The sequence below is a fragment of the Arabidopsis lyrata genome (genome assembly GCF_000004255.2).
Source record: "Arabidopsis lyrata subsp. lyrata unplaced genomic scaffold ARALYscaffold_4, whole genome shotgun sequence".
Classification (NCBI taxonomy): Eukaryota; Viridiplantae; Streptophyta; class Magnoliopsida; order Brassicales; family Brassicaceae; genus Arabidopsis; species Arabidopsis lyrata.
In genome coordinates, this window is record NW_003302552.1 from 19,167,013 (window position 1) to 19,192,118 (window position 25,106).

At 31.8% G+C, this 25,106-nt stretch overlaps 7 protein-coding genes and 1 long non-coding RNA gene across 11 annotated transcripts; 3 read left to right on the plus strand and 5 right to left on the minus strand.

Annotated features, from left to right (window-relative positions):
- Positions 1-157: 157 nt before the first annotated feature.
- On the minus strand, positions 158-1,968 carry LOC9317724 (F-box protein At2g39490). The gene is made up of 3 exons (XM_021029529.1): positions 990-1,968; positions 698-856; positions 158-618 (listed from the first exon to the last, which is right to left on the minus strand). The coding sequence occupies exons 1-3, from the start codon at positions 1,800-1,802 to the stop codon at positions 415-417; spliced, it is 1,176 nt and encodes a 391-aa protein (XP_020885188.1). The 5' UTR covers positions 1,803-1,968; the 3' UTR covers positions 158-414.
- Positions 1,969-3,759: 1,791 nt separating this feature from the next.
- On the plus strand, positions 3,760-8,081 carry LOC9317725. Of its 4 annotated transcripts, none has more exons than XM_021029323.1 (8): positions 3,760-3,863; positions 6,131-6,165; positions 6,244-6,286; positions 6,371-6,414; positions 6,518-6,679; positions 6,780-6,950; positions 7,042-7,179; positions 7,279-8,081. In XM_021029323.1, exons 1-8 carry the CDS (start codon positions 3,843-3,845, stop codon positions 7,745-7,747), a joined length of 1,083 nt encoding a protein of 360 aa, XP_020884982.1. In that variant the 5' UTR covers positions 3,760-3,842; the 3' UTR covers positions 7,748-8,081. The 4 variants fall into 4 exon arrangements, with proteins under 4 accessions (XP_020884982.1, XP_020884983.1, XP_020884981.1 ...); XM_021029322.1 differs by lacking the exon at positions 3,760-3,863 and adding an exon at positions 5,947-6,046; XM_021029324.1 differs by lacking the exons at positions 6,131-6,165; positions 6,244-6,286.
- On the minus strand, positions 4,888-5,283 carry LOC9315869. The gene is made up of 2 exons (XM_002881613.2): positions 5,178-5,283; positions 4,888-5,060 (listed from the first exon to the last, which is right to left on the minus strand). Exons 1-2 carry the CDS (start codon positions 5,259-5,261, stop codon positions 4,983-4,985), a joined length of 162 nt encoding a protein of 53 aa, XP_002881659.1. The 5' UTR covers positions 5,262-5,283; the 3' UTR covers positions 4,888-4,982.
- Positions 8,082-8,575: 494 nt separating the features above from the next.
- LOC9315870 lies at positions 8,576-9,503 on the plus strand. Its single transcript, XM_002879757.2, has 2 exons — positions 8,576-8,725; positions 8,843-9,503. The coding sequence occupies exons 1-2, from the start codon at positions 8,636-8,638 to the stop codon at positions 8,918-8,920; spliced, it is 168 nt and encodes a 55-aa protein (XP_002879803.1). The 5' UTR covers positions 8,576-8,635; the 3' UTR covers positions 8,921-9,503.
- A 1,976-nt stretch (positions 9,504-11,479) lies between these two features.
- On the minus strand, positions 11,480-13,701 carry LOC9315871 (WAT1-related protein At2g39510). Its single transcript, XM_002881614.2, has 7 exons — positions 13,268-13,701; positions 13,024-13,086; positions 12,815-12,931; positions 12,477-12,717; positions 12,219-12,380; positions 11,967-12,118; positions 11,480-11,883 (listed from the first exon to the last, which is right to left on the minus strand). Exons 1-7 carry the CDS (start codon positions 13,444-13,446, stop codon positions 11,670-11,672), a joined length of 1,128 nt encoding a protein of 375 aa, XP_002881660.1. The 5' UTR covers positions 13,447-13,701; the 3' UTR covers positions 11,480-11,669.
- Positions 13,702-16,939: 3,238 nt separating this feature from the next.
- On the minus strand, positions 16,940-18,009 carry LOC9317727 (CASP-like protein 4D2). Its single transcript, XM_002881615.2, has 3 exons — positions 17,721-18,009; positions 17,379-17,505; positions 16,940-17,249 (listed from the first exon to the last, which is right to left on the minus strand). Exons 1-3 carry the CDS (start codon positions 17,993-17,995, stop codon positions 17,031-17,033), a joined length of 621 nt encoding a protein of 206 aa, XP_002881661.2. The 5' UTR covers positions 17,996-18,009; the 3' UTR covers positions 16,940-17,030.
- An 844-nt stretch (positions 18,010-18,853) lies between these two features.
- Positions 18,854-19,185, plus strand: LOC110229426. Its single transcript, XR_002332835.1, has 2 exons — positions 18,854-18,888; positions 18,986-19,185. It is a non-coding gene; the product is annotated as an uncharacterized LOC110229426 (long non-coding RNA).
- Positions 19,186-21,077: 1,892 nt separating this feature from the next.
- On the minus strand, positions 21,078-22,223 carry LOC9317728 (CASP-like protein 4D1). Its single transcript, XM_002881616.2, has 3 exons — positions 21,957-22,223; positions 21,621-21,747; positions 21,078-21,415 (listed from the first exon to the last, which is right to left on the minus strand). Exons 1-3 carry the CDS (start codon positions 22,133-22,135, stop codon positions 21,185-21,187), a joined length of 537 nt encoding a protein of 178 aa, XP_002881662.1. The 5' UTR covers positions 22,136-22,223; the 3' UTR covers positions 21,078-21,184.
- Positions 22,224-25,106: the final 2,883 nt, after the last annotated feature.

Sequence of the window (25,106 nt, forward strand, 5' to 3'; positions counted from 1 at the left end):
AATGAATTAAAGACAACATGACTTTATTTATCAGTTTGAAATTAAGACAACATCCCTAAAATTGCTTATCCAATATCCGAATAGACTAAAACCGGGTCAAACCCGGATCCAAAAGAATTAAAGCAAAAATGTACTATAAAAATGTATATGTAGATACTTGCGAAAATCAACTTGATGTTGTTTTAATTAATATATCATAGTAAATACATTAGAATAATACATACTGGTGAAAAATCTTTAAATCTGCGAACTTGACGGGCACTCAAGTTTAAGTACACTACACGAGGGTTTCTTGTACAGCAAGAAATAGGAATCCACGCGTTAAAATGACAGCAGATTAATTAAAGCATGTTCATGCGTGTATATTTAGACATAAATCTTTTGTCGTTTCCATTCCAAGTCAGAGTATCGATCTCAAGAAATCGAAGACAGTACAAGCAGAAGCTGATCATTACTGACTATCTGTTGTAGAGCCAATATCAGTTGATTTTTATTATCTTCACTCTCGAATCCTTCCAATTTGACCAGTTTCAGATCCCTTAGTACTCTTGCATGCTCGCATGCATGGACAGCATCAACACTAACTTCTTCGTTTGAACTATAAGTATTTGAATCGATCTTCGAAATATTTAAAGGTATTAATTAGCACAACGCATGAACTACAAAGTAACAAAGGTTTTAGGTTCTAGACACTTACATCAATGAAGAGGCGCTCGATTGATGGGCAAAGTTTGAGAAAAGAAATCATGGAATTAATGTTTTCTTGGTTCATCGAGTTATCGATCCACTGCAATTCTTGTAACTTGTAGAATTGGAATGATCTCCAAGATGATGATATGGACGGTTTTATTACTTCCTATAAACAAAGACAGTAATATATCTGTCAAACCTGGTCCTAAATCTAATTAATCTAAATCCAAATTATGTCAAAACTAGATGATAGAATCACATAATCATAAAATAAACAACATAGAGATTATCTTTGTTACCTCGAACATCCATCTGCAAAGAGTAAGAGATTGAGAATTCTTGATGATCAGCAAGAGAGGACCCATGTCTAAAGCATTGTTGTAATAACATGGGCCTTGTCTTACGTCAAAAATCGCCCTGGTCAAGTTGAAATGTTCATGAATCTTGATCAAAGGTAGAGATCCTTGGTATTGAAAAGTTTTAAGCTTCAATGATCTGATCTCGAGATATCTCAGCTTCGGGCATCCCGAGATTGATAAGTGAAGAAGCTTAGTTGGTGAATCAATAGTGAGAGAAGTCAATCCCTTGCAACCACAAATCTTGAGGCTATCAAGTAAAGAAAATTCCAATACCATGGAGGAAACGACCTCGTAGGTTAACGAATTCACCGAGGCTAAACAAAGCGTCTTCACCAAGAAACCGCTTGATGAGTACTCACGTCTTGGGATCTGATCATTGATCTCAAGACGCCAGCAAAAGCTCTCTTCTTTGTTAGAACCACCAGAGAAGAAGAAGCTCATATGCATGAGGTTATGAGGTGCGAGAATAGTGGACACGAAGGTTGACTTGTCAACGTGTAACTCTAGCCTCCGAGTGTTTTTAGTAGGATCATGCTCGTCGAAGTTGTTGATGAAGCGAGAGACGACGTGAGATATGTCTTCGATGGAGCCGTTGTGGCTGTGAGCGACGAGTAAGGCTTGGTTCCAAACGGACCTAAACCGTGTGGAGACCAAAGGGATTAGTCTTGCGGATTCGAAAGGGAGGAAGCTGATGATGTAGAGGAGAAGCTCTAGCGGTAGGCTTGAGAGGATGTCTGGTTTGTGTTCCTCCATGGTTATTGCACTTTGAGGTGCTTTGAATTTGCAACGGAGAGGTTTTAAAGAAAAGTACGTTTATGGTACGTACGGATTTGGGTTTTTATAAAGCTGGATTCTCGGCGTTGATCATGTTACTTTTGTTGTTAAACACACTTCTTGATATATAAGTCTATTTTTTGTTTGTTTATTGTATAAAAGCTAATACGTACAAACATCCTATGATGACCGTGATGAAAAGGAAAAAAGTCCTATGTTGATATGATGTCTTCATACGTATTTCAACATCTTTCTGGGTTTTGGAGCAATCCAAATGTTCATACGGAATATTCAAAGTTGGTTAGAAGTAAGATTGTCATGGAAAAACGCAGACCAGATATTATGACTTTTTGTGATATGTGATCGGTGCATTTTGTTTGGATTCATAGATTGGCATTTTTTTTGTTCTTATGTTTGTTAAAGGCAGGATTTTCAGACACTTTCAGTCAAAATTCTGAAAATAGAGGTCAAAGGCATGTAGCCGAAAAATCAAATAACTTTAAATGTTGACATCCTATGACAAAGAACGTGTTTTGAGATTAAAAATAAAATAAAATTTCTTTCATGCTGGTAATTTTGTTTTAGAAACTATGACATGTCTCAGTTTATATGATTTGGTAAGATATATACAGTAATAATATTTCATTGTTTCCATGAGGATTTGGCTTGATTAGTGTCTAATTAAACAAGTGAGAGCGACTACTTTGGGCCTTTGGCTAACATCATCCAAGCTCGTATAAACGTCCGATCCGTACAATATTTTGTAAAACTGTATGAGTAGAGCCTAGGAGGTATGGTTAATGCAAAAACGTTCCTGCTTTAATGCTTTTGTAGAAGATATGATGTATAAAAACAATCATTTAATAAGTTGACCGTCTAGAATATTGGATATTCGTTAGGATAGCAACACATCACTTATCTATATTAAATCTAAAGCAATAATTTTGGCAGAGTTGAAATTTCTTGAGTTTTAAGTCAAAAGTAATAGTTGTATTAAAGAAACAGAACAAAACAGAGTGTAGGAAGAAGACGGAGTTTTACGCGTTCGACAATCAAGGTGATCAAATCTATATCATAAGAGCAGACACTGTGTGGGTGTCTCAAAAATACTATTTTAATCAATTTATAACAAAATAAGTTATTTATTTAAATTATAAATTATAAAAAAAGAATTTTACAAATAATAAAAGGACATGTGGAGACACAGTTTCTCAAAGTTTCTCAAACCAGAAACTGTGTCTACACTCTCTCCTACTTTTATATTATTTTCTATTTTTTTAATCTTAAGACATTCCTCCAGACATTACTGTTGGAGATGCTCTAAGGATTAAAAAACACTAAAAACCTAACAACCTAAGATAGAGACTCAAAAAACATTGAGATTAAGACGCTGCTTACTTAGCTTATTGTTAAATTTGAAAATACCGGGTTGGTCCTTAATTAGTTCAAGTTTTAACACATGGAATTTAGAAACTGAGTACTTCTCACCGGATTCAACCATTTAAAATACCATTGGATATCATATCTCATAGATTTCACATTTTTCTTACAAAAAAATAGCATGAGGTTACATAAAAAAAGAAGACATGTCTATACTTAAGAAATTATTTTTTCATTGTATTAATTGTGATAATGATTCTAAAAAGATTTCAATATAAAAAAATGAGAAAAATGTCGAAAAAGTTAAAAGAGTCATCAAATCAGAGTTAGCAAACGAATATGATAAATTCTGTAACTGTTTCTCTCACAGAATTTTATTTTTTATTACTTTTTTTTATTTTACAAATTTACTTCTTTTTATTATTATTATTATTATTATTATCATTACCAAAAAAAATTATTATTATTATTATTATTTTTTAAAATACTAATAGTTAAAAAAAGCACAAAAAAAGAAATAGAAATATATAGATATATATATATAGTTAGCCTCTAGAAAGACCTAAATCCCTTGGTCCTCTTCGTTAGCCTCCAGAAAGAAAGACCTAAAATCCGCAGTCGCATCTTGTCAACTTCTCCATGGAGGGATCCGCCACCAAAGTAATGTCTTCTTCGATCCTTATGGCTTTCTTTGATCTCTGTTCCTCAATTTGAAATATCTGATTGTATCTTTTGGTACGTTAGGGTCTGGGATAGAAGGATAGTGATGTAGACATCGGAAAACGCAGGTAAAAGTTGAAATTGATTTGTTGATCCGTAAGATTTGTTGATGTCATGTTAATAATATTATCTCCTGCAGGTTGGACCTTGACCCGAGCAGATCCGCCACTAAAGTAATGTCTTCTTCGATCCTTATGGCTTTCTTTGATCTCTGTTCCTCAATTTGAAATATCTGATTGTATCCTTTGGTACGTTAGGGTCTGGGATTGAAGGTAGACTTCGGAAAACGTTCACATCCCAATTTTGTTTGCAGGCTTGCTTAGATGAATTTACTCATCATAACATTGATGTTGCTTGCAATCTTCTGGAGACATGTGGCCGATTCCTTTATCGGTCTCCCGAAACCACGCTCAGGATGACTAATATGCTGGACATATTGATGCGCCTGAAAAATGTCAAGAATTTAGATCCTCGTCAAAGCACACTTGTGGAAAATGCCTACTACCTTTGTAAACCACCTGAAAGATCAGCACGAATTTCTAAAGTTCGTCCACCATTGCATCAGGTACTTGCTAATCTTTAACTACAATGTCTTTTGTGTTTCAAATAACATTCTGTTGCTCAATCGTATTGGCGACTTTGTTTTTTCTTACACTTCTATTCAAATTTCTGCAGTATATCCGAAAGTTGCTATTCTCAGATCTAGATAAAGACTCCATTGCAAACGTACTGAAGCAACTGCGGAAGCTGCCATGGAGGAGAAAGATGGTTGGTTTGCAGCTAACTGAGAGGAAGTATACTAAAGCATCTCATACTCCACTGAACAAAGCTAAAGCTGAAATACTACAATTACAGAGACATCCATAGCAAACAAAAACTAATTGCAAGTGGAGATGGCTTTTAGCAACTTCTTATGGTCAAAAAACTCAGGAATTTGATGTTTATAACCATTTGACATAGTAGCCAGAGTAATAATGTATGATTAAATTTCATATAAATCTAGTTATCCTCAAGACTCACAAATACAAAAAAAACAAGAAAGACATATAAACTCATGAATCACTTGTGATCGTCTTCATCGATTGTTCCGAATTTCTGCTTGAAAGATTCTTGCTTCTGCAGCCACATCATGTGACCCTGCACACGAATTAATTACAGACATATATGTTCAAAATCCAGATTTATGAACTCCAAAATTTCGATTTAAGAAACCCTAGAATCTATAACAAATTCACTGGAAATGCAAAACTTGACCTGAAGACCAGCAGCCCAGACGATGAGGAAGGAAGCGACCCAGAATCTCTTGTCCTTGACGATCGTCTTCACATCGAATTTCATCAAATCGGCTTTTGATTTTGGATTTTATGTTTCTGATTTTGCATCCAAACTTGGTTAAGAAAGTTCGTTACAAAACTGGCCCAAGCCCAACTAAAACGAAACGTATTACCGCTAAGGCAAAATTAAAATTGGACCAGCTTGTCTCAACTAGTCATCTTCTTTGAAAACATTAAAGGGTGTTATTCACTTATAGAGTTAAAGTCAATTTTTAAAGGTTTAAATTTGATTTTTGGTATTGTTTTTAACAATCTGTTTGTGTGAAGTTCAAAATCTCTGCAGTATATCCCGAATTATGATTCTAATGATTTACTCATGAAACTCAAAGATGTTTCATTTCAAATGATTTGATATACAAAGATTAACAAGTCTTTTAGTTTTGAATAACACTGGATTTTAATGAAGCATTTTAATTCTTAGTTGAATAACACCAAACTTTAAAATCTATTAGAGTTAGATTTAAAATCATTAAGTTAATAACACTGGATTAGTGTTGGATTTCAATTTTATTAAAATCAATCATTCAATAACACCACCTAAGGAATGGAAATAAGCAAATAAAACCAGTGATATGCAAATAAGATTTAGATTTTTTAAAAGGCCACATTATCTTTTTTTATTTGATGAGTCTTTTACATGTTAACAAAACAAAATATAAATTTGATATATATAGTTAGCCTCTAGAAAGACCTAAATCCCTTGGTCCTCTTCGTTAGCCTCCAGATAGAAAGACCTAAAATCCGCAGTCGCATCTTGTCAACTTCTCCATGGAGGGATCCGCCACCAAAGTAATGTCTTCTTCGATCCTTATGGCTTTCTTTGATCTCTGTTTCTCAATTTGAAATATCTGATTGTATCTTTTGGTACGTTAGGGTCTGGAATTGTGGTACGACATCGGAAAATTCAGGTAAAAGTTGAAATTGATTTGTTGATCTGTATCCGTAAAGATTTGTTGATGCCATGTTAATAATATTATCTCCTACAGGTTCCCCAGATCCGTCAGACACGCCATGAGATCCGCCACCAAAGTAATGTCTTCTTCTATCCTTATGGTTTTCTTTGATCTCTGTTTCTCAATTTCAAATATCTGATTATATCTTTTGGTACGCCAGGATCTGGAATTGAGGAATAGTTATGCAGACATTGGAAAAAGCAGGTAAAAGTTGAAATTTATTTTAGATCTGTATCCGTAAAGATTTGTTGATGTCATGTTAATAATATTATCATCACCTGCATGCAATCAATCAAATCTATGGCAGGCACAGCATTGTGAGCAGGATTTACGTTGAGGGATACGACACTTCCCTTTCTGGTCATGATTTCGTTTACGCTATGAGAGCACATTTCGCTTCGTGTGGAGAGGTGATGCTTGTTTATATTCCTGGATACGTTCGTGGAGGTGGACGCAGTATTGGCAACAGGTTTGTGGCGTATCTTTCCTCCCGTGTTCTCATCAGCATCAGCTTTTAAGTTAAATTTGTTGCGATAATTAAACTCACTCTTGATGATTTTGTTTTATAGATTTGCCTTTGTTTACCTTCGAGGAGAAGGTGCAGAAGAGAGGGCGTTGAAACTCCATGGAAGTTACATGGGAGGACACAAGTTAGTCGTTGAGCCTTACCCGTTTCATGCCACATACCTTGACCACAAGTTGGCTCCTATGAGAGAGGCAGACAACAAGCAACAATACACGTAATTTTTTTTTTTTTTTTTTTTTTTCAATTTTGTCTCTAAGATAGGTTGGTTCTTCTTGTCATGTTGGTTGATAATATTATATTATTAGGTTTTTTGTTGAGGGATATGACACTTCGCTTCCCTTGGATTATGTCAAGGGCAAGCTGTATGAACATTTCTATAAGTGTGGAAGTATCAGGTTCATCATTAGTGTTACTCAAAAAGAACACGGAGGTCCTCTCTCCAGGTTTGTGGCTTCTATCGTCCTCCCAATTTGCTCTCATATATCTCATCTTACTATCAAAAGCTAACCAAAGAAAATGTTTATGTTTGTTGCTTTTTATAGTTCCGCTAAGACATCTGTTGATGGAATAAACACAATAGAGAAGGTGCTGCAACTTGGTAGATGTGATGTGAAAAGATTGGAGAATATTTATATTACTAGGGTTGCGCCTCCAGAACCAGACGAAGCGTTTTTGCCCTGTATCCATCCAGCCCATCTTTGGACATGTTCTTCTTCCAAGACTCCTTCGGCAATGGCTGCTGCTGCTACAGCTCCTGAGGATCCAAATCTCCCTGAGCCACCATGTATGAGTACTCTTCTCCCTTATCCATATAATTTGCGCTTTCAGAATTTAGATGTCGAGTACAAGAAACTATTTTATGCTTCACAACCTGCGGTAAAACGTTACGCACCTGAGGATCCAAGTCTACCTGAGCCGTGGAAACGTCTTGAGAGTAGCAATACGTATTCGTACTATTGGAATACAGAGACTAATGTTACCCAGTACGAGAGACCTCCTTCTTCTTCTTGAGCTCCTCCCCGGTCTCGCCGTCCAGTCCTACATGGTTAGCTATAACGCCAACAGATACATGTATTTGATTCTTGATTTCCCTCACTATATACGACTCGATTAAACAATTGATTGGTACAATGCCAGGTTGGATGTGAACTATAACTGCGTTATCACTAAACATTAGAAAACCAAAAAACATTGTTTTAGAAACAAGAATGGCCCACCTTATAAATCCATGTGAAGCAAACTCATGGTTATGGCCCTTTTATTTTCTAAGAATATATAAGTTATTGTAGGAACCAAATGTCTCTCAATGTACACACCATCATTAATATGTTGTCTGGTTTAACGATATAGCCATGAAGCTGAAGTTCCATCTAGAATTTGAGTTTCCTATCAGTTAAACTGTGCTTTTTTTCTTTCTCAAACTATGTAACAAATAGATTAATGAATTTTGTTAAAACCAATTGAATCAACCCTATGAATAAGGTCCATTGTTTCTTTGGTTCTTAGCGTTTCTAGTTTTTTTCATTTTCTTCTCGACGGATCGTGGGCTAGGGCCATTATATAAACATATCAAATATTATATATATATATATTATTTTGTTAACATGTAAAACACTCATCAAATAAAAAAAGATAATGTGGCCTTAAAAAAATCTAAATCTTATTTGCATATTACTTGTTTTATTTGCTTATTTCCATACCTTAATGTCTTCAAAGAAGATGACTAGTTGAGACAAGCTGGTCCAATATTAATTTTGCCTTAGCGGTTAGTTGGGCTTGGGCCAGTTTGGTTACGAACTTTCTTAACCAAGTTTGGATGCAAAATTAGAAAAATAAAGTCCAAATCAAAATTCTCAAAAGCCGATTTTGATAAAATTCGATGCTTAACGAAAGGGTTTAATGGCGACGAGATTTGATGTGAAGACGATCGTCAAGGACAAGAGATTCTGGGTTGCTTCCTTCCTCATCGTCTGGGCTGCTGGTCTTCAGGTCAAGTTTTGCATTTCCAGTGAATTTGTTATAGATTCTAGGGTTTCTTAAATCGAAATTTTGGAGTTCATAAATCTGGATTTTGAACATATATGTCTGTAATTAATTCGTGTGCAGGGTCACATGATGTGGCTGCAGAAGCAAGAATCTTTCAAGCAGAAATTCGGAACAATCGATGAAGACGATCACAAGTGATCATGAGTTTATATGTCTCTGAAACGGCTTCTTGTTTTTTTTTTTTTTGTATTTGTGAGTCTTGAGGATAATTATATTTATATGAAATTTAATCATACATACTCTCTGGGCTCTGGCTACTATCTCAAATGATCAAATTCCTGAATTTTCTCGAGTTTTTGATTATAAGAAGTTGCTAAAAGCCATCTCCATTAGCAATTAGTTTTTGTTTGCTAGAGATGTCTCTGTAATTGTGTTTCAGCTTGAGCTTTGCCTACTGGAGTTTGAGATGCTTTAATATACTTGCTCTCAGTTAGCTGCAAACCGACCATCTTTCTCGAACATTCCCTGTGAGATTTGAACATCAAATTTCAGATACTCGAAAGGCTTGTGATGAGTCAAAGCAGAAGCTCCTCAAGCTGCTATTTGAATGTAGTCTCTGTTGTTTTGAAGAACTTTGAAGAACTCAAGAGCTAGAGCTTGTTTTGTATTAGTTATGGACAGTGAAAATCTAGGTCTAGTGTTGCTTAGAAGAAGTGAGGATCTTGGATTGAGATCTTTAGTATTTGTTTCACTGCAGTCAACTTTTTGAAGTTTTGAAGCATTCTTACTTCTTTCGTAGAAATATGTGTTAAGGCGAAAAGAGCTTCATCACTGAAATACCCAAAATCTGATTGTTTAGGTTTTCATAGTTCACACGAACGATCTCGTTTCCTTAGACGTCGTCTCAATCATCCAATGTGTTTGAAAAATCACCAAATTACTTAGCTTTTAACTTTCTCAAAATTTACAGTATATAGAAAATAAGGGAATAATATATTTATATTAATATAAAGTTTATAGATATGGGACTTCAGACAAGTCCTCCAAATTCATTCTCTGTGTCTATGGCAAAGAAAAACGTCAGCAGATGTGCAAATTATTCTTTGTTTTTTCTTTGTCAACTTTATGCAAATTATTCGAAATTAAATGGTTAAGCATATATTATCTGCAAACAGATGTGGATCTCCTTGTCAATATCAATTATTACACTTTAATCATAATACTTTTTATAGATAGCTAAGTACTAAAGAGCTAAAAGTAGTCATAAGTAGCAAAGCAATAGCTGTGGTATTTTCATAGTTATATTTTGATTTTTAATATTTCTTTTATAAATATTTTACATGTTTTTTAAAATAAGTAATTCAAATTCTTTAATTTATCATCCTCTCTTGATTGCCAAACAAATGCGTTGTTATTGACGGCCAAAACCAATTATTTGTTTCCCGTTTATTTTTCTAAGATCTTTGATAATTAAGTTTGATCCAAAACTCACAGTTTCTATTGCTTTTGTTGTTGTTGTTATTTCATATCTTTAAGCTTTTGCACACACAAAAAAAGAAGAAGCATTTTTCAAAGTGAAAACTTTAGAATGTCATAGACATTATGTATTTTCTCACATAATTCATTTCAGAAAAATACATCATACAATATCAATTTGTATTCATTTAATACCATGTAATTTTTTTTTTCCATTTAATACCATGTAATTAAGGATTCAAATTTCCATTATTTCATTCATTTTTCTATGGTTCACCAAACTCAAATCTTTTTCTTTCTACTTTACCGATTCAAGTAGCTAGGATGGTGTACTGAAAGGAACTTGAAATGACTAACGTAGAATATTCGAACAAAACAGCACCATACACTCTATACTTTCTATAACTAAAGTACAAAATCTGTCACATCAAGTACAAAACTATCTCTCAACATTGATGCTTTCTTATTTTTATTTTTCATATGGGATCCATTCTTACAGACCTTGGACAAATAAACCGAACCTAAACTGAAGCAAAAAAAAATCAAACTGAACCGAATCGAAAATTTGAAAATAACCGAATGATGCTAAATTTTATAACTGAAATAACCGTAACCGAATCGGTACCGAACCGAAATACCTAAAATACAATTATATTTTCAAAATAATTAGTTATTTATAGACCAAATATTTAAAAATACTTGAAAAATATATAAAAATAGTAAAAATACTCTAAAATAACCGAAATATATCCAAAAATATCCGAAAATACTCAAAATAACCAAAATATCCGAAAATATCCTAAGAAAAATAACCGAATGGATACTAAATTTTAAACCCGAAAGAACTGGAACCGAACTGAAACCGAACCGAATTTTCAAAATATCCGAATGGATACTAAATTTTAAAACCGAAAGAACCGAAACCAAATGGATCCAACTGATAACCGAACGGATAACCAAAAGCACAGGCCTACTCTCTTATGTGGCGACCAGAAACCGCAACATGCAGAATCTCTAAAACACGTCCCAATTCAAAAAAGTGTTGATTTGATCCATTATGCTCCTCCGATCCACTACCCACCACCGCATTACATCATACTCGTGCTCTAAAGCATTAGTTTCCAATAACTTTTTTTTGCAGATTATGTATGAAAAGAAAGAAAAATAAAGTAGCATGATTTTTTTGTTGCAGATTTATTGGCCAGCTGTTGGATATATACGTAGGAAACCCACAAGTGACTGAAGATGTGTTATAAATTAAGAACTCAAAACACCAGATAATTTTAAGTAAAAGGTACTTTAAGTAGTGCAAAACATTTCATATATTATAGCCGGATACAAAATTTAACAAAGCCAAAATTAGCATTACAATAACACTCTACCAATAAGCAACGATCCGCGGTGTTTAGAAACCGGACTCATTGTTTTCTCTTATTATATTTTTATTATCGCCGTTAGTTTTTTGTTTAATTTAGACTGATTCATTGGTGTTAGGCCTCGAGATCACAACACTTGCATCATGTGTATCCATTTTTGCATTTGCTTTCGATGGGAGTGTCACAATTTGTGGAGTACTAAGTGGGAGTTCCTTGTCCGTGTCGGAAAATGATGAAGATGGTTCGTCTTTACTTTTGCCCCACAAAACTGAATAGAGTCCAAGAACTATCACTATCGCTCCAAGAATCCTACAAACATTATTAATTAATCCATGAGATTAAACTAATTAAATCATTAGTTATTTTCAAAAGCTTTTTGAAAGGTTACGTACCTCCCAAGGAACATAACCTCAGCAAGAATTATAGACCCCAAGATGGCAACTATGACCATGCTCAATGGATTGAAGGCAGTCACAAACACCGGTCCTCGAGTTTTCATAATTACTCCTTGAACGTAATAACCAATCCCTGAACATATCACCCCCTGCATCAAATCAAAATAAGATCATTTTTAATTTAATTTATTGTACAAGTAATCGGAATCAAACAATAGATTATATATATATTAGTATAATTAATCTTACACCATAAACAGCAGCTAGTAATTTGGAATCCAATTGGATGGCCCAAGCAGAAGGATTTCCCCTTTCAATAAAAAGTGCCACAATAGTGCTTTCAATAGACCCCATGAAGCATATGTAAGCTGTCAAGGATAGCTCTACCGGGTAGGACTTAAGCGTGATTGCCTGCATAGCCAAACATTTTAGTGGTTTGATTAGTACTAGCACTATAACCGTTTCTAATATATTGAATAATATGTAAATATTGGTCTTTAAAATTACTTGGAGATTGATAAAACCGGCCCAGCAGATACAACCGATAGCGATGAGGCTTGCGCCTTTAGTTAGGTCTTGTTGGACTCCGGTATTGGATGGGTCTTGATGAATGTCGTGAGGATTAGCCCAAGGCAAAGGAATTAAAGGTCCTTTCACAACAGTCATAAGCATTGCTCCACCAACTGTCACAACTGTCCCTAGAATCTTGGCTTGGCTGTGTATTTTCTTGACGTTAACCTTCTCAAGTCTACGCAACAAAAATAATGATCTCTTTAGACTAGAAACCAAAACCGGACCAAAACGAACCACATCAAACGAAATTAACAAAGTTAAGTTTCTAATACCTAAATATCCATGCCATGATAAAGGCAAAGGCAGGAAGAACATTGGTCATTGCAGCTGTGAAAGTGGCGGAAGTGTACTTCATACCAGTGTAGTATAAGTTCTGGTCAATTGTTGGTCTATAAACATATAAACACAATTTCAATTAAACATTCGAAGTCAAAACATAAGAATAAATATTGAAAAGAAAAAAATAGTAAATCAGTCTTACTCCAATAACCCAAGCAGCAATATCTTGAAGAAGATGGGTAGCGTCATCTTCGGCCGTATTTTTCTGTTCATGATTCAAAAATCAAATTAAATTTTAAAAAATAAAAAAAGAATATTAACATTTTCTACGTGAAGAATACGTAGACACCAGTCTATATATACAAGTACGTACTTACATTTACGTACGTATTAGTAAAGTATACATGTATGCATGATTATATGTACGCCAAATGAAAATACTATACCTATCCAAGAAATAGGCAAATGGAGCAATGAAAATTGTAGCGACGATATGGCGATATGCAGCTAGAACGTGAGGGCTCATGCCTTGGTTCAGTGCAAATTTCGCTATGATCGACAGTCCAGCATATCCGAATTGTAGAGAAACAACAGTTATGAATGGCTTCCATGTTTTTAAAGCCATATCTCAACGTATACTTGAATTTGGTATAAAGTGATGTGAAATTGCAATATGATGTAAGAAAGAGCTGATGGAGAATTGTGGGAGGGGTTGAGGTTGGTTTTATAGGAGGGTTTTTAGGGTTTTGTATTATTTTTCATGGGAATTAAAAAAATGAAAAATATTTTTGACTTTTGAGTTTGGAGGAATTCTAGGGATTCCACTAAGTAATGCAAGTTTGATTGTGAAAGTATATATGCCATTCTTGTTTTGTAGAATATAACATGGTTCTGATATAATTATCCCTGATTTATAATAGGAGGATACATAATTATATAAGCAATTGGTGGTCGTGATGATGATGGAAACATCAACTACAATTGTTAATTATTAAATTTTAAAACTTCTAAGTAATTGGTTCCTTTTAAGTTTTTTTTTTTTTTTTTTTTTTGTGCACCAAGGAAACTTTAAGTTTAAACCAAGGAAACTTCTCTGGATTCAACAATTTTCAATACCAATATTGGATACTATCCCATAGATTTCACATTATTTCATACAAATTTTTTTTAGCGTGGTTACATAAAAATATAGATACGCATATGCATGTCAAAATTATTCACCTGCTCGATTATCCCAAATTCGCATGTTATCTATTATATTTTGCTGTTTTGTACTAACAAGTTGTACTTTCAAACTTAAAAAAGAAACATTATTGGTATAAAAATATCGTTACATAATTTTTATTGTATTAATGTAATAATTATTATCTGAATTTTTTTTTTTCTGTATAAAAAATGAGAAAAAAAAAACTAAAAGAGTCATCAAATAAGTTAGCAAGCGAATATGACATTTAGCCAACAAATGGGTATAGTGAGATTCAATTGAGGAACACAAGTGGATCCGTGTCGATTATGTTTTTGTACGTAGTTTATGAAAAAGGATAAGAAGAGATATATCACGAATAATTGAACCCACCAAATTAAATATTACTTCAATGAAGCTGGAAAAACAATTAGAAATTGTGAGTATGTCTACATAACACAATTAATAAATGGAAAAACGCATTATGAAATCCGAATCGGATCATATGTGGAAGAAAGAAAACAAAATAACTTTTGGCCAACGTCGTGGTTGAGATTTTTGGCACTTTATTATGATACTCTCCACCTGGAACCTATATCTCTTACATAGAACAATAATAGTAATATTTTGATAAAAAAATAATAAGGGAATGTATACGTATCTGACGAATGCCACAGAGTTTAATTCCCGACAGCCTAATTTTGTATTGTAGGCATGTTTATGCGAACCGTCCCTGACGATATATATTCCCATCATCTTCAGTGTGATTTGCTAAACAAGATTCGGATTATAAAATTTTGAGTAGTGATGTTTTGTACTTTAACTTGTTAAGAATATACGATTTTTTTCAAATCAATTATGACAATTAGTGAAATTCAAACCAGATAAAAAATTTCTTTAATTGTAATATCATGCGTTTATACATATCATGAACTCTAACTTTTTTAATTTTCTTTTCTGATAAAGGCATATCATGAACATGACAAATGGGATATCATGAACTCACACAAAAAACCTGTAAAAGATGGAGAGATAATGTTTTTCTCCCCCACTATATTGGACAAATTTGGCAAGCTGAGTTGACACCGAATTTAATTGGCTGGATTTTTAAGTAGCAGATGCATTACAACTGATTTGATAGTTGATTCGTAATAAATTATCACATTCTTTTCTTTAATTACTATTGTTATTCGATATATGAATATACAGATAAGAAAAACATCAACCCAAAAAAAAAAATATCTCTAACTTATCAGTCAAAAAACTCAAAACAATACAGCTTTCAAAGCCGGATATTATACGGCATATCCATAACTTAATGGTGGTTTTATGGTTGAAAAGTTTACTGGGTGATTAATTTTTTTATGGTTGAAAAGTTTACTGGGTGATTAATTTTTTTATGGGGACAAAATCATGGTTGGTCAATGAAATTTTTTTAGTGGATTAATTTAAGCTCGGTACGAAATGTTTTGATTATAAAAAATAAATTACTTAAAGAATCAAGACCTAAAACAAATAAAATGTAAAAATTAATATGAATAAGAAAATTCAATATTTAGCAAAAGTCTATGCGTCATAACATAATTTCTCTTGTCTTTGTAACATATTGGAAACGAGTCTCCTCTAGTTGTATTTCTAGTAATATCCAGTTGAATAAAAACATGCATGCCTAAAAGAGCCTTCTCTGACTCGTTTCTGGTTTAAATTAAGATTCATCCAACACCAATTAATTATGTTTAGACACACCTAGGCAACTGGAAGTTTAAATCCAAGTACACATTAACTAATGTAATTTTTTGTTTGTAAGTTCTTACAAAATTTCAGAAAATGTATGAAGGATAATGATCTTTTAAATAGAAGCATCTCCGCCAAAACAAGTGCGGCTTAAAATGATTCATCATGCCACCACCACCTGTGCAAACAAAAATTAATTTTGGTATCAATTTTGTTATGTGACCAGTGACAACCTTGCTGAAGACATGATAAATACATGTCATCTAAAACTATTAATTCTCTTGAATTAACAGCAACCGAGGGTATGAAACCAAAGAAGCAAAAGGAAAGGATGACTTCCATTGTCTAATAAAAGCTTTAGCAGTTAGCATATAGTGTGAATTGTTGTAATATAATTATAAAAGAAAAATGTAGATAAGATAGTACCGATCGGCGATCGAGACACATCTCAGATATGTGTTGGTGTGCTCTTTGAGGTTGGTTTCGTGGTTTAGGCTTTGCCATTATAATATCACTCTTTGCTCCACTCAAATCTGCAAAATTTTATGTTATTTTCTGTTCGATTTGATAAATATATTCCAATATGTTTGAATTTTTGGATCAGATATTTAGGTATAGTTAATTAGTAGTTACATACGAAGATTTGTTGGTGTGCACGTTCGTTAACTTCAACGTATACCAGCTTGTATTTATCACAAACTAAAAACGTAGAACAGATACTTATGGTCAAGTCCTAAAGACATTGAAAGAAATAAGTTGAATTTATCGTCCACTAAATAATTAGATTGTTTGGGTTACAAAAAAAAATAGATTGTTTAATATTTTTTATTTTTATGGTGAAATCTACTCTCAATTCAAAGTTAGTTCCAGAATTATTGTGACTATTTTAGTTCCAGATGGTGAGCAAACTTAATTATACATTATTTTGAAAATGTCTAAACTCTACAGTACTAGTCAACTTTGTTTCTCATTATACAACTTTTTGAATTTTTAATTTTGCAAAACTAAAATCGCTATAGTATAGAATGGTTTGGTACAATTTTAGTTAGATGAAATCAACTTTTAATCAAAATTTTAAAGAGTAAATAATTTTTTGTTAAATGTACATTTCTTTTTGGTTTTGTTCATGCTCGATTTAAAGGAATTAACACTTAAACTTTCGTAACAAAAAGAATAATTCGAATTCGTATACATAATTAAATTACATCAACACATAGCATAAAGCTATATATATCTGATCAAATTAATAATATTGAAAAGCATTACAAAGTTGTATAATGAGAAGACTAAAGTTAATTTCGTTTGGCAATGGCAAGGGATGAGAAAACAGATAAAACAGCAAGACAGATGAAAGAGAAGAGAAGAAGACTGGCCGATGCGTAGCCTCTGCTAAAGAACTTATCCACAGGATCAGTCGAATCCAATGCCACTAATGCTATAAATGCATCTTTCAAATCCTTGCTCACTCCAAATCCAGCTGCCGAACCCGTCGCCACTAGATATGATATTAACTTGCAAAAATAAAATTATCATCAGTTAGGAAAAAAAAAACACATTTTCAGTAGTCAAGTTTCGTTGATTTATCAAAGTATATATCAATACGTTCAACAAACGAATTTGGCTGGAAAGTAGTTTAATACCTTGTCACCGTAAAAATCGAGTTGATAATTAAAAGGGTTTTTCATTCCGGTGGCGAATTCGGAGATTGTGAAGAACAGTTGTATGACGGCGTAAAGTAGTCCGATGACGGCAGCTGAAAGCATGTATCTTCAAGAAGGCAAGAAAATAAAAACATTTAAGTGAAAGAGTTGATACACTTCGATAGGTTTAATAACCTTAGGCACAAACATCTTTGAAATGAAAAACATAACAAATTACTTTAGTTTATGTCTTTATGACTTATGCTTTCCTAAATTAAACCGAACAAACCAAGTCGAATATAAATACAAAAGAATAGAAATTAAGAGCTTTGTTCGAATTACCTATAGGCATAAACATCTTTGAAATGAAATTTCAATGCGCTTCCTTGAGATACAATGGTGACGCTGTTGGTGCTGAGGATGATGAGCGCTATAACAAGGAAAACCCCTGTTAATACCCTAAGAAGAAGGAGTGATACCTTCAAGGAAACTGGTGGTGGCGATGGAGGTGGTGGTGCCATATAATTGATAAGTACGTTGAATGGTACGGTGTATTTAATGATCTTCTTGGATTGGAAGATGATGATAAGAGCCTGAGATTTTCGAATACAATACATGGAATGCCAATTAATTTATTTTATAACTAAAACTCGCTAGAGAGATAAGAGTTGACTTTTGCTCTATGGCATGGGGACCAGACCAATTGTAATGACGGTAAATGTCAAACAAACAAAATAAAGATAATTATGAAATATAGCAAAGTTTGTTGTTGAAGTCGTGCTGAAACCTGATCACCACGTCTAGTCTACCAAATTTTTCGTATGATATTTTTATACCTCAAACTTTAAAAAATACCAAGATAAATAGTCCTTTGGTTAAATTGTGTTAGGCTGTTAATTGGTTTTAAAATCTATATATATATACATTTTTGGATGACTTTTAGCAAATAAATCCTGGAGTTGAAATGTATTTACAAACAATGCCATTGGAGTTAATTCTTAAGATTTAAAAAAATTAATTAAAGATATTATTCTAAAGATCGTTCCTCAAATCTCCTCCAACTAATTACTTTAAAAATCTCGATAATAACTATTCCGTGATTTACTGTAATCTTCAAATATATTTGGTATGATTTCTCATAATTAAAGATCCATCATTAATTGCAATAATAAATAAAAACAATAATTTCCTTTTATTTTAAAAACTTTCTAACGACAAATGTATTGCAAAATAAATAATTTCCTAAAACAATTACAGAACCTAATAACTGTTGTAGACTTTTTAGGAAAATAATTACGTAAATATATAACTTAAAGATAACAATTACTCATCAAATCTTTTTTTTTTGTTAATATTGTATCATAACAAGACCTAAATCAATGGACTACTTATTCTCTATATATAAGTGAGGTTATTTAGTTCATCAAATCAATGTGCATGGTTTCCACTCTCGCCGTCCCTCAACTTCTGCAAAATCATTTGCTTCATTTTCTACATGTCTTGGACTAAGGTTCTTCCTATTCTTCTTTGATTTGAATCACTTACATCTCCTTTTTTTTTTTGATAAATCACTCACTTTCATCTTTCTATGACTTTATGTTTGATAGCCTCACGTTGAATTGAGGAGCTTCCCAGTGTATTCGGAAACTGGTCCTTCTACGTTACCTTAATCTACATGTTTTTGTGTTTGGACAAATGAGGAAATGATTCTGATTTTTATTGTTTTGGTATATTGGTTCATGTTTGAGTGTGAAAATATTTGCAGGGTTAACCATAATCCGTTGTAGCTTCTTAATATTGATTTGGAGATGCTCTTAGTATTGATTTGAAAATTTTCTTTGGTTTGTTTACTAAAAAATATTTAGTGGTTTACCATCAAATGAAAAAATCATGTGATAAAATAACCTTTATAGATTAATCTATATTTATCAATTTTTTGAGTAAATCATTTTCTAAATATATTTATTTTAATGTAGATTAGTTAAATTATGGTTACTATTCGTTATTTGACAAACTCATTTGGCTATATTACTTATTTTAAACCAAACTCATTTTGGCAATAAATAATGTTTATTTATAAATTAGATTAACCCCCAAAAAATTATTACCAAATATATAAAGATTATTTATGTCTAAAGAATAATATGTTGCTTTAGATTATTATTATTTATAAGGTTTCAAATATTATAAATATTTTAACCTTATAAGAAGTATAAATTAATAATATTTAAAGTATCTATAATATTTAATTCCATAAAAAGTTTATAATATTAATAATATTTGAACACTATAAAAATTATAAATATTTATACTATGGAACCACTTAAAAGCAAACTTTTAAATTGACTCGAATTATATGTTTTCTAAACAAATGTGTTATTAAAAAAAAATGATGTTTAATTTCACGGGACGGGGTTATATGGTGGGACGGGTTTAGATCGATAATAATACCGGAAGATATACCACGGGTTAAAATCCTAGAAATAATAATCAAAATTCAATATATAATCTTAAACACTAAACAAAACAAATAATATTAACAAAATAATTACAACTTAAAATTTAAAACTTTTTAGTTAAAAAGTCGACCCGCGGTGTACCGCGGGTTAAAATCTAGTATACTCATTATTTTTTCATTGGCTAAAACATTAAAACAGTATGGATAATACTGGAATTTTTACCAAACATTTGCATTGAAAACATAAAACGACAACTATTACAAAACAAAATTTAAGTCTTAAAACGACAACTAAAACGAAATGGAGGGAATATTATTTATGGTAATTGACAGTACCTAATATAACTTTCAACAACATCTAGCGGCGAAAATTCAAGCCTTTATCATTTGTATCTACAGTATTAATATTTAACACAGTCAGATTAATATTTAGGAAAAAGAGAGTTACGTTTGACTATCCAACTAAGGGCTTCTTATGTAACGTACGGCGTCCAATTTAGCGATCAGCGTTCACATTCGCTACTAATTTACACAGATTATCTCAAAAAATTCATTTAAAACGAATAGAGAAATTGCACACGGAAGGTTTGTTCTATGTATCCTAAGATTCGATGGTAAAATACACACTTTTAATTATACGGGTAATATAAAGAGGAAGATTGAAGATGAGTATTGAGTTGTTATGTACAAGACATGGAATGTGCTAATTAACTAAGCAAAAATATTATCACGTTGACTATAACGATATGAGTTGAATTTTTAATTAATGTCAACGTCAAAATAATTTATTTTTAAATCACAAGAATACATAATTTTAATTTTTTTTTATCATTTCAGTCGTGATGGACTTGAAAGCCGCCTATGAACGAAAGGTGCAAATACTACATTTCTAGAGAAAAAAATATGTGTATATACATGATAGAAAAGTATAATAATTTTTTTTTTCGACGTATTATAAATTTATAATACTCAAATTATTGTTCGTAGAGAAATGACACGTTATAACTGCAAACACGTTGACTTTCCAAAGTCAAACTAAACGCTTATGAAATTACCAAGAAACACACATGGAAATAGTAACATCAAAACGTTGCATGGAGAAGAGTTTTAAGGTTTGTGAAGGAAATTTGAGGATTTTCTTCCTTAAATTTTTTTCAATACGTACGTTTACAGAAACAGTAATACGAAACATAGACTGGCGAGATATGTAGTAATCTATTTACTTGGTAACGTGACCAAAGAATCTTAAAAAGCATATAATCTTATTAAATTCCACGATTGGTGGGAGAAACAAGATTTAAAATAAATGGAAGCATATTGTAGGGTTACAGTGATCATATATGTGTATTTATGAGACTTGAATTGGTCGTTTGGAAAGAGCAAGGGATGAGAAAACGGATAAAACGGCAAGAGAGACGAATGCAAAGAGAAGAAGACTGGCCGATGCATATCCTTTACTGAAGAACTTATCCACCGGATCTGTTGAATCAAATTCTATCAATGCTAAGAATGTTTCTTTCAAATCTTTGCTCACTCCAAATCCAGCCGCCGAACCCGTTGCAAGTAAATATGATATTATCTGTCCAAATTTCAACAAACGAGAGTTATAACAAGATTTACAATTGTGATTCAAACTAATACGTGTATGTCCTCTCATTTTGTATACATCATACATAAATAAATGTGGGACTCATATTTACTAAGTCTTACTGTTATATATGACTTATCTTCTAATGTATTTAAAGATAAGATTTACTCAAAAATGATAAAGTATAAATAAATACCTTATCACCGTAGAAATTGAACTGATAATTAAGAGGATGTGTAGTTCCCGTGGCGAATTGGGAGATTGTTAAGAACAGTTGTACAACGGCGTAAAGTAGTCCGATGACGGCAGCGGACAGCATGTATCTTCATGAAATGATGAATCCAAACATATATATATGCAAGAAAATAGTTAAAAAAGAGTTAGTAAAATATTGGATAAAAAAATTTCACAAAGGAAATAAATCTCTTTTGGTTTAAGGAAAAGGAATTGTCACAAGACCTAAAACAACCTCCGATTATAATTAGAATACAAACAGGTAAAGAAAATAAATAATTTGATTGAATTTATTTACCTATAAGCATAGACATCGTTAAAACGCATTTTTATAGATGTGCTTGAGACTTCGAGGGTGACGGTGTTGGTGCTGATGAGGACCACCGTTATGACGAGGAAAGCAGCCGTCAAAACCCTAAGGAGGAGGAGTACTGTTCTCAACGTAACGGACGGCGGTGACGGAGGTGGTGGAGCCATATAGATGTTCCCGTTAATTATTAGTTTCACTTTCACTTTAAAGAGTAAGATGAAGATGATTAAGGCTAAGATGTTCGAATGCAAGACATGGAATGCTGACTAATTTATAGCCAAAATTTACGTTGACTCGAGATTGAAGAGTTGATTTTTGTTAAAGTCATTGGCTCAATGCCAAACAAAAAATTTAAATTATAATCTTTAACTATATATAATGTAAATATATATATATATATCTACAAATTGTATTCTTCAGGTCGTGCTGGAGCTTGCTGGAACTTCTTAGTTATTGAAGTCGTGATATATTTTATTGAGATGGTATAACTTTAAAAATTTGAAACAGTATTTTTTAACCAAGAAATTATAAGTCTAAGTTCAGTCTTCGTTGCCAGAACCAAATTTTGATATTAGTTTTATTAAGTGTAGTCATAATCCTTTCAAACGGGTTGGACCTAGCTAGTGAAGAACAATTGAACAAACTCAAATTTAGCTTGTATCTATATCTAAATGATCAAAACGAATGTTTTTATTTGTCATATTATTGTTCTCAAATCCTGATTATGCAACTTTAGACATCAAATCATAATTATGCACTCGAACCCAAAAATAAAAAAAAAGATCTGATTAGCGTAAATTAATTTTGCGCCACAACGTATTTTATATGCATACCAAATCATAAGAATCCTAGTACAACTGTAAAAATTCGAGTTGGACACCTAGCAGCGATAATTCAAACCGTGTTTCCATCTTATTTAATTAAGTCGTCTATCAGTTTTAAGTGCAATCATTCGTATTAAAAAGAAAAATTAAAATTACTCATACTGTTTAGAGGAACAAAGTATATATGTAACAAGAGTTGCATATAAGTCGGCTACATTTTTGTTGTAGTTAATTTCTACAATTTTTCAATAATTTTATATAGTTGACGAAGACTGAAAAGGTTGAGTCAATTCCTATAAGAACCAAAGCCACATGCGTCGCCGTGTCCAGCGCCTTGCTTAGCTTCTTCCACACAATTGCTTAAAGGGCTTCTTCCACACAATTCCTATCTTCTTGCTTATTAGTTATTAGTTTTTTTTTTTTTTTGTCAATCTAGTTATTAGTTATTGAGTAGTTCATCTTCTTCTTTTTTTTAACATCTATTACTATACTATTAGATGTTATTTAAGGAATTAGATTGACTTAAGGAATTCCAATAGTTATACATAATAATAAAAATAATAAAAATGAATCTTTTGTTAGTGTTACAGTAACCTTTGAATGAATGAAATGATTCGGTTTGCCTAGAATTTGGTTGATTATACATGATGATTTCTTATATTTTACCGTTTAATAAAAGATAATTTCATAATATGATATTTGTAACTTTGGAAGATGAAAAATAGAAAAATAGCATTCCTTTCTTGTCTCTTACCCTTTAGTATATATAAAGATTTATTGTATGTATCATTATTAAGATTTTTATTTTAAAATTTAGAACAAAATTGGAAAAGAATCATAAAGCAAGAAAAAATTAATGATATCTAAGATATAGAGGATTCATTTATTCAATGCCATATACATTTTATAAAATAATAATAATTTAATATTTTAATATTAATTTTGAAACTAAATATTTATATAACAAAACCTGATTGGATAGTATATATTTACACAGTAGTTCCCTTTCATAATTTTGTTATAAGATAGTTAATATTTTCTTATTATCAAATATATAAATTAAATAAATGCGTTAGTCCATGTTAATTTAAAATATGTAACATTTTGAACAAGTTTATATAAGTACAAAAATTTGTCAAATTGTGTGTCATAATCATCAGAATTCAAAAATATCTAAAACTTGTTATAAGTTGTCATGTAACTCGAAATAAATATGCACTATAAGAAACACATTCACAATTTAAAAAATACTTCAATACTGGTTACAAAAAAAATCTTTTAGTAAGTCATAAAAGTTTATGATTATGGTTTTATATGATGTATGTTAATATTATTAACTGAAAGTAGTGTATCGACATCACTTCAAATTCTCACTATATAAGTAATCCTCTTTTTGTAGCCACATTTCATCATCCAATTCTTTTTTTTTTTTTTTGGAAAATTCATCATCACTAATTCACTATTCTCTTTTCGCATATTTTTAAGTCTTTTTATATTTAAAAAAATCTATCGAGAAAAAAAAAATGAAACTCGTGGTTGTACAAATCATATATATAAAAGTTGGCCAACTCTCTCCATATGAATGACACATCATCACACAAGTAAATAACATGTGTCATTCAATATTAGTTAAATTAAAAATCAGCAAAATTAATTGAAAGAAAATCAAAAGTCTCCTATTGTGTTAAATCCTCCAATAATCCATTTCTTAAATGATTTCTTCAAAATAAAAATAAAAGTATAAAATTATTTTAATAAATCAATTACTACTTTCATTTTACTTTTATTATATTTCTTTTTTTTTTTAATTTAATAGTCAATGGTCATCACTCGATAATGACTAAATAATTATTTGTGTTGTAGTTTAGTTGTTTGCTACCTAATATCTTATTAGTTTAGTATTTTTACCTTTAATATTTTTTTATTATTACGTTATGGTTCATATCTTATCATATGACATTTTCCTTTTTCATTTTTGTATCTTATGGTAAGTTCGTAACATTAACTTGCAAAATTTTACAAGTAATAGGCTTTGAGACGTTAGACATACCACGAAATTCAAGACAAATCCATTTCTCTTATATGGCTATATGCAATAGCATAAAATCTAAAAGTATTACTTAAATAACTCTTTAATTTTTGCTTTCTTTTTCTTCTTTTCATACTAAAAGTACTCTTGAGAGAAAAATATCTTATATTCTTGTTGTGGGGATTCATGATAATGAACAAATACTAGAATTTTAGATATAAAAATAATCAGATTATACATGAAAATGTATAATTAGATATTTAGAGTCAAAAACGAATCTAACAA

What these genes read in the sequence shown, in the direction of transcription:
- LOC9317724 (XM_021029529.1), bottom strand. Translation starts at nt 1,802, where the DNA reads ATGGAGGAACACAAACCAGACATCCTCTCAAGCCTACCGCTAGAGCTT. An exon ending in TTTGCAGATGGATGTTCGAG is followed by an intron (nt 857 to 989) that starts GTAACAAAGATA and finishes CTTTGTTTATAG; the next exon opens with GAAGTAATAAAACCGTCCAT. An exon ending in TCGAGCGCCTCTTCATTGAT is followed by an intron (nt 619 to 697) that starts GTAAGTGTCTAG and finishes AATATTTCGAAG; the next exon opens with ATCGATTCAAATACTTATAG.
- LOC9317725 (XM_021029323.1), top strand. Translation starts at nt 3,843, where the DNA reads ATGGAGGGATCCGCCACCAAA. An exon ending in TACGACATCGGAAAATTCAG is followed by an intron (nt 6,166 to 6,243) that starts GTAAAAGTTGAA and finishes TATCTCCTACAG; the next exon opens with GTTCCCCAGATCCGTCAGAC. An exon ending in GACAACAAGCAACAATACAC is followed by an intron (nt 6,951 to 7,041) that starts GTAATTTTTTTT and finishes TTATATTATTAG; the next exon opens with GTTTTTTGTTGAGGGATATG.
- LOC9315869 (XM_002881613.2), bottom strand. Translation starts at nt 5,261, where the DNA reads ATGAAATTCGATGTGAAGACGATCGTCAAGGACAAGAGATTCTGGGTC. An exon ending in TCTGGGCTGCTGGTCTTCAG is followed by an intron (nt 5,061 to 5,177) that starts GTCAAGTTTTGC and finishes ATTCGTGTGCAG; the next exon opens with GGTCACATGATGTGGCTGCA.
- LOC9315870 (XM_002879757.2), top strand. Translation starts at nt 8,636, where the DNA reads ATGGCGACGAGATTTGATGTGAAGACGATCGTCAAGGACAAGAGATTC. An exon ending in TCTGGGCTGCTGGTCTTCAG is followed by an intron (nt 8,726 to 8,842) that starts GTCAAGTTTTGC and finishes ATTCGTGTGCAG; the next exon opens with GGTCACATGATGTGGCTGCA.
- LOC9315871 (XM_002881614.2), bottom strand. Translation starts at nt 13,446, where the DNA reads ATGGCTTTAAAAACATGGAAGCCATTCATAACTGTTGTTTCTCTACAA. An exon ending in TTTGCCTATTTCTTGGATAG is followed by an intron (nt 13,087 to 13,267) that starts GTATAGTATTTT and finishes AATCATGAACAG; the next exon opens with AAAAATACGGCCGAAGATGA. An exon ending in TACTAGCTGCTGTTTATGGT is followed by an intron (nt 12,119 to 12,218) that starts GTAAGATTAATT and finishes GATTTGATGCAG; the next exon opens with GGGGTGATATGTTCAGGGAT.
- LOC9317727 (XM_002881615.2), bottom strand. Translation starts at nt 17,995, where the DNA reads ATGTATTGTATTCGAAAATCTCAGGCTCTTATCATCATCTTCCAATCC. An exon ending in AAAGATGTTTATGCCTATAG is followed by an intron (nt 17,506 to 17,720) that starts GTAATTCGAACA and finishes GCCTTCTTGAAG; the next exon opens with ATACATGCTTTCAGCTGCCG. An exon ending in TCGATTTTTACGGTGACAAG is followed by an intron (nt 17,250 to 17,378) that starts GTATTAAACTAC and finishes TATTTTTGCAAG; the next exon opens with TTAATATCATATCTAGTGGC.
- LOC9317728 (XM_002881616.2), bottom strand. Translation starts at nt 22,135, where the DNA reads ATGGCTCCACCACCTCCGTCACCGCCGTCCGTTACGTTGAGAACAGTA. An exon ending in AACGATGTCTATGCTTATAG is followed by an intron (nt 21,748 to 21,956) that starts GTAAATAAATTC and finishes CATTTCATGAAG; the next exon opens with ATACATGCTGTCCGCTGCCG. An exon ending in TCAATTTCTACGGTGATAAG is followed by an intron (nt 21,416 to 21,620) that starts GTATTTATTTAT and finishes AAATTTGGACAG; the next exon opens with ATAATATCATATTTACTTGC.